The sequence below is a fragment of the Anthonomus grandis genome, chromosome 16 (assembly GCF_022605725.1).
Source record: "Anthonomus grandis grandis chromosome 16, icAntGran1.3, whole genome shotgun sequence".
Lineage (NCBI taxonomy): Eukaryota > Metazoa > Arthropoda > Insecta > Coleoptera > Curculionidae > Anthonomus > Anthonomus grandis.
This window is the reverse complement of record NC_065561.1, coordinates 2,318,752-2,330,462: the sequence shown is the minus strand read 5'-3', so window position 1 is coordinate 2,330,462 and position 11,711 is coordinate 2,318,752. Positions and strand designations below refer to the sequence as shown.

Genomic DNA, 11,711 nt, shown 5'->3' with positions numbered 1-11,711 from the left:
GTTTAAAAGAGACTTTTTTATGCAATATTTATCTGAATAAATTTATCTTAAGTTTGTTTAAATCGCCTACATATATCTTGAGCCACGATATCGCGTGACGCCATCTTGTACTCCAAGAATGCCAGCAAAATTTATCTATTATACATTTTTTTAGTCATTATTTCTGAGCTATAAACTGTGTACTTTAAAACTTTGTAATAATTTTTCTTTTATTTTATTATTTGCGTGCGTTTTTTAGCGTTTTTACCGTTCGCTAAGTTGTAAATTAAAAAAATCGATGCCCAAAAATAGTCAACTGATTTTTATACACTTTCACTAGAAAACACGATCACTTAAGACTACTAGAAATATTTATTTGAAAGTCGCGCCAATATTCCGAATGTGGCGATGTGGCTTCTTACGTACTCGGCTGATCATAATTCTGAAAGATTCGTTGACCTTCCACGCATCTCCAGAGACTTACACCCATATTCATATTCAATCTCCGGCGATTCGCTAGTGGAAATCCAGCGGAAATCGCGCTTAGTCAACACCCACTCAAAGACAAGGCCTTAGTGCTTGGCGCGTGACGTCATCGATGTGGGCCACCGATTTTTAAAAACCAAGGGATTTCATATGCTTATATCTCAATATTTGGCTTATTTTAAAAAATGCTAGGAATAGAATAGAGTTCAGGAAACATTCAAAGGTATGTTTTAGTTCTGGTTGAATGTCAGGTTAAATATTATGGTGTAATATTTAATGCAGACTCCCAACTCCCCCACATCTGCACCAAAATTCAACATAGGTATTTATAATAATTTTTTTATACCATCAAGTAGTAAAAAATGTTATATAATTAAATTTATATATGTTATATACACATAAATACATATATTGACTTTAAAAGCTTAAAAAGCTTATCATACTCCAGTTCATGTAATTTTTTAATTGCAGAAAAAGAAGCACATTTTTTCTTCGAAGTGTCAAAATCAGGAAAATAAAATTTTTGGTCTGGTTTAGAGTTAAGCCAATTATTAAATACACATTTAAGTAAGTGAACTGTGTCAAATAGGTAAAATAATGGTCTCTGATTATCTATGGGATGAGGATAAACAATGCTAAGTTGGTCTGCAGTTGAAAAATGACTCATGGCTTTCCCGTTAATGGCATTATAATCACTTATAACACAAAAAACTATGTACCCAATCTCCTCTAAATTTTCAATAATTGTCTTAATAAAATTATAAAGTATGTCTGATGTAATTTTGGAGATGGGAGCTATGTGAACTACTTCCTTAAAGCTGGAACACACACTGGTAATCATAAAAGTAAATGCCGAGGAAGCTAGAGGCTTATTATTGACTGATGTTCCAGTGATATTACCGCCTTTATAGTCCATGTAAGGATCAATATGAATTTCATCAAAAAGTAGTGTCACAAATCTCTCATGATCCTTTAGTAAACTAAACACATTTCGGGCATAAGTTAAAAACATTTTTTTTGTATCTATGTGGGGATCGGTCATGTGTTTGTTACAAATACCCATTATAGTTTGAGGATGTGGTAAAATTAGGGATACATAATCTCTTAAATACTTGTATACATGAGGACTAATAGTATAGATTATAGAAGTCAAAATTATTGTACTACATACTTGAATATCTGTACCTTTCCTTTGCAGTTGTAAGCAAAGCTAATTGTTCACAAATAAAATCTAAAGCATGCACTATTTTGTTGTCTTCAAAGTTTTTAAAACTTTTTAGTATGTTTGACACAAAATCGAACACACGTTTTATTTTATTTATGTCATTTGATGGTTTGACATGATCGAGAATAGTATTGCCAAGGGTATTGGTAAAGTCCAGTGCAACGATATATTAGAATGGTCACCCGTCAAAACACCAGCATTCCACCTGCCAAACAATGTCATCCACCTTCTATTTACATTGTTTGACAAGTAAAATGCTGGTGTTTTGACGGATGACCTTTCTAATATATCGTTGCACTGGACTTTACCAGTCTCGGTAGCAGAATTTGGATTTAAGTCACAGTCAGGGTTGTCATTATTGGTAACATTTTCCTCCAAAGGCAGGGTAATAATAGTAAGGTCTATTGCTTTAAGTATTGCATATAAATCATCTAAACTATGGGAAGTATATGGAGTTTTAAATTTTGATGTTAAAACACAAACTGGCTCGCTATATAAAAAAGTTTCTTATTATTACTAAATTAATGCATGGACCAGGTGTGTATTCAATTTTAAAAATTGTTAGCTTTTTGCTGTCTTGAGTCTCAGTTTGCTGTCTTGAGTCTCACTGGTTTACTGCTCAGTGTGAGCAGTAAACCAATGTTTCGGTAGTTTAAAAGCAGAAAATTTTTCAATAAACTCTTCAAAACTGTCAAAATTATTTTGTTTCTCATGCTTGCCAAAGTCAATTTTGCTTAATTCAAGGGCTTTTGCTAACTTCAACTTGTCAATATTTTTAAACCTTTCATCTTTACTTGGCGTTACCCATTTTCGCCTTAGATTTATATCCTTAGGAAAACCGAAGACATGCACTTTAGGTCCGTTTTTATAGTGTCCGTTACAACCCGGAACACAACACTTTTGAGGCATATTTACACTCTGGTATTAACTACAAGCCGAACTGGGAGAAAAACATTAAATTAAACACGAACTAAAGTATTAAAGTGTGATATAAACAAATAAATCCGCGGCGCGCCGGAGAACCGGTTTTTCCGAGGATTTTTCTAGTCCGAAAATACGATTTTGCCATTTAAAAGTACGCGAAGACTACATAAATATTAACATACACGTTTCGCGGAAATAAACAGTTCCGATTTCAGAAAAAAACACAATAATGAGCTAATGTTTACTGCGGATCTCGTCAGAAATACCGGCAACCACAGAACATAAATATAAACAACAAACAACCTAACCTTAACCTCTCGTTTCATCAGGTGGCACAACTAGTAGATGCGCCGTTGTCAGATTTATATAGAAAGAACTCCTATTAGCAAGTAACAAGGTATTAAGTAGATAAATGATAAAATTTGAAAAAATGGAAGTTTAAAATATAAAAAGAGAAATAAGGATGCACTCTTTTTTTTAACTAAATTGTAAAGTAAGAGCAGTTAAAGATATAGATTTAATTATTTTAAGATAGTAATAGAGCATCCTAACGTTCACGTCAATCTGCAAAGTCTGGCAGCGTTGCAGGCAGCCTTCCGCGGACGAACAACGGCAGCGTCAACAGCTGAATTCACCCGAAAAGCAACCCGAAGTGCATGGCCCAAACGCGTGACGTCACGAGCAAAATTTTTTGGAGCGCTTTGTCCTTTTGTAGAGGTGTTATTGGCTTAGTCCACTTCATAGACAGCGCGTCGCCAAACGTAACATGCGCATTAAAATAACTTTTAGCAATTCGCCAAAGGAAGCTTTTACCTTTTCCAGCCACTCGCCACCTTGCAGTAGTTGCATTTTTACGAACCAAGAAAATTAATAATGGAACGTGATTTAAATTTAATACATGCCGTAATTGTCGATTTTAATGTTGTTAATGACATGGAATATAACAGATTGCCAAAAAGATATATAAGAGATGCAGCTAATCCTGTGGAATTTTATTTAAATGAAGAGTTTAAAATGCGTTATCGTTTTGAGAAGTACACAGTGATGAACTGTATTATGCATTTGATAAATTGGCAGCAGTTCGTAAACAATAGAGGTTTACCATTACCACCTATCTTGTCACTTCTTGCAACTTTACGTTTCTACAGTACAAGTTACTTTCAGGTACTATTTTGTTTTATATAGTGTGATGTAAATACATATAAATGACGTATTTTAATTATAGATTGTGTGTGGTGACTTAAGGGGCATTTCACAGCCTTCTGTTTGTAGAAGTGTTCACTTCCTATCCAGACAAATTGCTGAAAAATGTCAACGTTTCATCCGATTTCCTTCAGCGGAAGAAATTAATCAGACAAGACAGATGTTTTATAATATTGCACAGTTTCCCGAAGTTTTAGGATGTATTGATTGCACCCATGTTCGGATCAAAAATCCTGGAGGACCTTTTGCGGAAGTCTTTAGAAATAGAAAACGCTACTTAAACGTCCAAGTTATTTGTGGCCCAAATTTACAAAATCGATATTGTTGCACGATGGCCAGGAAGGGAACACGACTCAACTATTTTTAATTTTAGTTCAGTAACGATGTATACGCAACTTTTGCACATATTAAATTATTTTTCGTCTTTTAACTACGTAATTTCAAATTTACATTAACCATACAAAGTCAAGCTTGGCGCCGACGTCGAATGGTCTATCAAGAGTTTGCGTACAAAGAAGCAAACCGGCAACTTCAGCTTTTGCCGTTGCCATGATCGAGGCTCCAGACTTCGTCTAAAAAGTGCTTCTATAATTTCCCCAAAAATATGGGAAAAGTTTCTACAATATAATCTAATTTTCATTACACACCACTAATACCAAGTCTAATGTGTTTGTGCCGAATATAAGTGCGGGCCCGCCAGAAGAAACTCATTTATTCCATCCAAGTGCTCCAAGAGATCAAGGTAGGTGCCATTTTTAATCTTGGTGCTGTATGGTTCGGTTGAAAATTTTATTTTGGAAATTAATGTTAAATTTACGAAAATGAACCCTTGCCTATATAAGTAATACAGTCCACTCAATCGCCGTAATATAACAACAACCGTACAAACGACTAAATTTGAATGCGGAATATTGAGAGGATATCTTTTAGGTGATAGTGGATATCCCTGTTTGCCATATCTTATGACTCCACTGGATAGTCCTATTACTGCTGCTAAAAACAGATATAATCGTTCTCAAATAAGAACTAGAAACGCTATAGAAAGATTATTTGGCGTATGGAAACGCCGATTTCCGTACCTGGCAAGGACGTTAAACAGCAAACCAGAAAAATGTTGCATAATAATAGTTGCTTGTGCAGTTTTATATAACATAGGAAAAATGACAAATACTGAATTTAATATTGATTTTGAACACGATGCTGTAAATGAGCTTCAACAAATTCCTAATAGGCGCGCATTGAATGCAGGTTTAGGATTTGGTGTTAGGCGTGCTTTAATACAACGTCACTTCAACAATTAATTAATTACGCCAAGAACTATATCTATAATATAATATGTACCTACCTAAGAAAATATTGTTTATTTTGTTGTTAAATTAAATGTAAATTCAAAGGCACAAACTGAAAACAACATTTTTTAATCCAATTTCCCAAAACTATTGGTACATTAATTTATATAACAAAACGAGATATTCAAAAGGTAAAAATGTCAAGTTAACGCTCTTATTCCTAACATTTAGCATAAGAAAAGATTTTAAGATTAAAGTTAAATAAAAGTCTTATTTCTGACATTCTACATTTACAAAAAAATAGTAATGCTATTTCTGACAAACTTAAGTTATTTATTGATATTTTGATCCAATTTAATTTTCAAATATTCTAGCTCGGCTTCAGCAGCTTGTAACTTCAATTCAGCAGCTTTCCGCTTTAACTTCGCTGTTTCAAAATCCTCCGCAGCAATTTTCATTTTCGACTCGTGCAGTTCTTCGCACTGAAGCCTTTCAGTTTCTGCATTTTTAATTCGGACTGTTAATATAGCATCAGTTGCGTCGTGTCGTGTTTTGACTCGTTTTGGTGCTGGTGTAGTCCTACTTTCACTATTACTAATAGTTTGGTTATTGGTAAAATTTGATTCCTCATCAATGACTTAATTACTTGGGATTATTGTTTCTTGTGTGTTTTGCAAGATAGCATAAGTATTTTGCGTTTCTTCCGACAACGAAGATGTAGTTGCAACATTTTTCTCAATATTAAGACATGGCCCATCGCTGTCAAGTGTATGCTGAATTTCATATGATAAATGCGGCACAGCAACGTCAACTTGATTTTTCTTCTCTGGTATAGGTGGACCTCCGCCTGTACCCATCTGGTGCCTCCTCTCTTCAGCCACTTCAGATTTTCGAATTCGTTTAATTTTGTCCCAACATCTTTTTAATTGCGTTACAGATCGCTACAAAATATTTAAAATAAATACTCAATACAGACAATAGCAGACATATTACAATATAAATAGACTACTCTGTATAGCATACCTTCGTATTTTGGGAATACGCATTAAATTCATGCATTACACGATCCCATGCTTCCGTTTTTTTCTTTATGGATGTTGCGTCAGTCTTTTTTTCTTCAATAATGGGGTATTTTATTATTAAATGTTTGAGAATCTCTTTTTATTCAGCTATATAGGCAATTATTTCAGACATTTTTAACGCACAACTTCGAATTCTTTAGCTAAAATGCGTTCCTTAAACTACATAAACATCGGTACCCCAAGATTCTCATAAAACAATTCAATATATTTAGGATTGCTGTAAGCTATTAAGTTGCTGTATGCACCGGAGATCCCCCGACTTGGCAATTCCCCGAAGTTTCACTATGATATGAACTTGATATCGAACACGCTGACGAGGCGCCCCGCCCGTTGACAACGCGCTGGCGATTCGCTCGACCAACGACTATGAATATGGGTGTTAGTCATGATACTATTAGGCCGGGCGAACGTTGAGACGCAGTTAAGTGAGGCGACGCAGGGTGACTCACCGCAGATTTCTGTAATCAATAGACGTCGATAGAACAGCGAATATTCAGAACGCAGCGTGAGGTGGCGCAGTTTTTGTACGCCGTGAGCCTGCGTTAGCCTGCGGTCTAAACACAAAACCGTCGTGATTTTGCATATGTGTGCATCTGAGAAATAGGTATGGAGGAAAAGCTAATTGAAGCCGTTCGATGTAGAAAGGTCTTATATGACACAAATGATGTTGATTATATGAAATCGAAATTAAAACAGCAGTTATGGGACGAAATTGCGACGGAGGTTGGACTGAAAACAGGTAATTACTTTTATTTAATTTTTATTTTCTATTTTTTGACATTTGAACATAAACATATATGTACATATACTATATAGCTAAGTACCTAAACATAAACATCGCTAAGCTACACACTTTTACACATTATCTTTTTAAACTACATTCTATAATAAAATAGATGGGCTGATCCTTGTAAAAATTGCGTATTTCCCTTCTTTCCTATTCTAAAATAATGCAATTTTGTCACGTTTTAGTTTGTACGGTACATGCGTACGTAGATTTTAGTATTTCCCTCTCAATACACTATCTCTCTGCCAGGGCAGCGATCCTGCTGGTGATACGAAGTATTCTGTGAAGTTTTGACGAACGCAAAAAGCTTTAGATGGACTTCGAGTATTAATTTTACGAAGTGGAAGTAGCTGATGTTCCGGCATATTTTCGGAGAATTCTTCGATTTGTGAAATTGGAGAATTTCTCAAATAGTTATGCAGCAAGCAAGATGCTTTTACAACTTTCACTACACTGTCTAATTTGCAATCAAATGGTGAACGAAAAACACGAAAATGGGAAGCAAGAATACCGAAAGAACATTCCACAGTTTGTCGAGCCCGCGAAAGTCTGTAATTAAAAACTTTGTTCTCGTAATTGTCCATGACACTTCGTTTTGGATATGGTCGCATTAAATTTTCACACAAAGGAAAAGCTTCGTCTCCTACAAATACATATGGCATTGGATCATCAATTATAGGTATTAGAGAAGCTGGAGGGATATTCAAAGTGTTGTTCTTAAGTTTTTTTGCTAAAACACTGCTACCAAAAATGTTTCCGTCACTAAATCGTCCCATTGAGTCAACATCAATAGTAATGAATTTGTAGTTTGAGTCCACAATAGCCATTAATACAATAGAGAAAGTTTTTTTATAATTAAAAAATGAGGAACCACTTAAACCTGGCTTCTTTATTAATACATGCTTCCCGTCAATAGCTCCGATGCAATGTGGAAATTGCCACCTTTCTTCAAAACCATGTGCAATGGACGTCCAATGTTCTGCTGTTCCTTGTGGCATACATAATGGTTGCATACGTTTCCAAATAGCTCCTGCTACTTCATTTACAATATTGGATACTGTTCGGTCACTCATTCTATAACTGTAGCCCATACTTTTAAAGCAGTTCCCTGAAGCGATGTACCTGAAAAATAAAATACATATTTGAAAGTAAAACTTTAAAAATAACTTAAGTGTATGAAATTATAATAAATTAATAATAAATGAAAGGTTTCTATACTTTTTGAAGTAGGCGCCAGATGATCATTAACTTTCTTTAGCTTTCACTAGTTTTATAAAATGAAAGAATGTGTTAAGATATTCAATACTAAAGTATGAGCTTATTGTCTGAAAATCTGTAATTGTATTTTGGCGCTTAATTCAAAAACACTACATGGTAGACTAGGTTTGTTGTGACAAAATTTAAGAGTCGATAGAAATCTTTTTTTAATAAACAAATTTCTTTATTTTTGAGATACGGTGTTCAATTTCTATCGACTTTAAAGTTTGTCATGAAAAACCTGGTCCAACCTGTATATATAGTTAATCCTTATTTAACTATATTATTATTTACTTAGAACATTTTTATAGTTTGTTTCAACGATTTTTTATGTATCTTTATGTAAATTTTGTTGCAGGTTCAGAAGCGAAAATCATATGGGAGAAATTGAGACATTCTTTTCGGGACGCAATTAGAAGGCAACAAAAATGTATAAGGAGTGGCGCTGCTGCTACAAGTCAAAAACTGTAGAAGTTTCAGAAAGAAATGGGGTTTCTTCAACGTTACATGACAAATAGGAAAAGAGATACCAATTTCACTAACGCCAGTGATGAGGAATAACAAACGCAAGATTACGATGAACTTGAGTGTGAGGATGAGATTGAAGCAGAAACTGAAGCCAATAGTGTGGGTCTTCAACATAAAGAACGTGATCATGAAGATATTCCACCCATAAATCTTCCCTCTACTCCAATGGCAGAAACACCGTCAATACCAAGAGAAGAGAGGGTTTCCAACATGCCTAGATGTTCAATCAAAAAGATACCTATGAGGCAAAACCAAGTTCAAAAGAAAGATAATGTTGGTGTCTTACTTAAGCGATCTATAGAAAATCGAGAAATAAGAGCGGCAGAGAGATCAGTTGAGAGAGAAATGATATTAGAAAAGATACAACCTCCAAAAGTTCCCTTATATCATTTTTTTATGTCAATGTACGAGATATCAAAAAAAATGCCACCAGCATCACAACACATTGTGAGAAATAATGTTTATAAAGTAGTCTCGAATGAAGAAGCCACTTTACTCAACATTCCGCAGCTATACAGAATGAACCTGGCTGAACGTAATACATATCGAAAGTCTCAAGTTTACGAATCTACTACTGATCGGCATCAGATTTTTAATCAAAACCACAATGACTATCAAAGCTCTTCATCGTCTACAACCTTCTCAACGTATTCCGATAATTCTTCACATCTTGACGTTATCAACATTTCCAATGAAGCACCTTTACAGGATATTTCGTTAGAAAAAGATCAATCAATAGAGGGAACCTTAGTTAACTTTATAAACCAATTTTCTGTTAACTGATCTTACTTTTTTATATAAAACTAGAACAGTTATCTTATTTTGTTATTGGGAATGTTAATTGTTTGAGTTAAAATACATAAATACATTTCTTACCTTAAAAATACGGCTAGTTTTTCTTCCGTTCCGATGGGCTTTGACGCATTACACCGTTCAGCTTCTATGTCTTCTTTAATAAATCCGTGAATTACTCGGTGGGTTACTCGGTAATAATTTTTGTACTTTTCTTTAGAAAGTTCTTTCTGAAGAACGAATTCTCCGTGAGTCTTTCTCTTTTTTAAGTAATCACTTTTTGGCAGTTTTCTTCTGAATATAGTTGTATACGCTATTTCTTCGTCAACAAAGTCAGAATCAGATTCCGAGTCTAATAAATTAAGCAAATATGTATACATCATAGAAAATAGTAGGAATCTATTCAGTAGAACTGCGTTTAATCTGGACGCAGGTGTACGATAAACTGCGTTTCATCTTTCGGACTACCCAGGCGCGCAGTTCACTTGAAACCAGGCAGTTCACTTCACCCTGCGTCAACGCACGTCACACTGCGCCTCAACGTTCGCCCGGCCGTATATTAAGCAGTATTTTAAAGCCTTTTTTATTAAACATTACTTATTAAGTATTAATATATTTTGTTATATGAAATATGTTATGATTATTATAATAGTATGTAAAATATTTCCTTAATAGTATGTAGGATTCGTGGATCCGTGCAAGGATAGTAAAGCCTTATATAATATAAATGCCTATTTTGGTTTTGGAAAAAACGATTTTTGTTATTTAAGGTATTTTAATTTGAAAATAAATATACACAATATAAAACGTCTGAAGGCTTGTTAATTAATAATAAATTAATAATACTTTATAGCCAAAAAAAAGGATTTATGGTTTTTATTTAACTTTTTTTTTACTTTAGACGAATGCCTCTGCAGAAAAATATCAGTGATATAATATGTACATATTTTATTATGTTGTAAAAAAAATAAAACAAAAATAGAGGATTGATATACAGCCTATTGTGACAATTAACTTTCATAAAATTGTGTGCCCTAAGTATACATATGAGTACCCATTGGTTGTTGGTAATAATAGTGTTACCAGTAAATGCCAAAAGAAAATGCATGATGCCATTGATGACATACAACCAATTAATTTCACTTTTTTAAGTATCTATAATCTATATTTTTTTAAATTGCTTATGGGTAGACGTGTTATTAAAATGGCTTTGTAATCCATTGTCGGCAAACTTATTTGTCCTTTGGAAATCAAATCTAAAGAATCGGCAATCCGAAACTACTTCACTTTTTTTGTTGTTGTTGCTTGAACAACCCACCACTGCACAGTACACCATATTAAAAAAATGTTAATTATTATAATTTAATAAACTCTGCCATATTTGTCACACAAAATACATAAAAAATAACATATCAATACAAATAAACCATGCCCTAACCCTAAATCCATCGAACATATAAAGCAAAAACGAAACGTCATATTAAAATGTATTAAAACTCTAAGCTGTTTCTGGGGAAATTTGTCATCGAGTGACGTCAGGCGTGCGAGAGAGATAGGCTCATCTCATGCGCGTGGGTTTATCTTCTCGAGTATTAGTATCATGGGTGTTAGTGCTGTATGTCCACATGTGTCATTCCGGATTGACAGAGAATAGCTGGAAATACCGGCGTTGCCAATATCGTTATACTGCTTCCTCATTAAACTAATTTTGTTTCAAAATATTTCCAAAGATGTAATTTTGTTCCGATTTGTAATGATTTCCCTCTTGCAACTGACTACTTGTAAAAATATAAATTAACGCATTTTTCCAGAGTATATAATATTGGGCTGAATTATGCTTGAATAATGTTGGGCTGTATAACAAAACACCAAAACTTACACGCCTGTAAACTTCGGAAAACCTCAGTTAATTCTCTAAATTCTTATAAATCCTTAGCCAAATTTCTTAATTTTTGATAGAGAATCATCCTGTAAAATTTGTCGGTAGAATTCCTGGAGATCCTGTATAATATAATATATTGCAATTTAGGCTTAAATAGAGACCTTTATTATAAATTCCATATCAACAATTATTTAACGATTAAAATAAAGGGTTTATACTGGTTTTCTATAACTAATTATTCAACGTTTTGGTGATGGTATATTTATATATGAGTATA

General features: G+C 34.0%; 1 protein-coding gene and 1 pseudogene across 1 annotated transcript; one reads left to right on the top strand and one right to left on the bottom strand.

Moving 5' to 3' along the window:
* The first annotated feature begins 3,566 nt into the window (after positions 1 to 3,566).
* LOC126745942 (putative nuclease HARBI1) lies at positions 3,567 to 5,238 on the top strand (annotated as a pseudogene).
* Positions 5,239 to 7,103: 1,865 nt separating this feature from the next.
* LOC126745739 (uncharacterized) lies at positions 7,104 to 9,935 on the bottom strand. The gene is made up of 2 exons (XM_050453719.1): positions 9,637 to 9,935; positions 7,104 to 8,097 (listed from the first exon to the last, which is right to left on the bottom strand). The coding sequence occupies exons 1-2, from the start codon at positions 9,933 to 9,935 to the stop codon at positions 7,188 to 7,190; spliced, it is 1,209 nt and encodes a 402-aa protein (XP_050309676.1). The 3' UTR covers positions 7,104 to 7,187.
* Between the last annotated feature and the right edge of the window lie 1,776 nt (positions 9,936 to 11,711).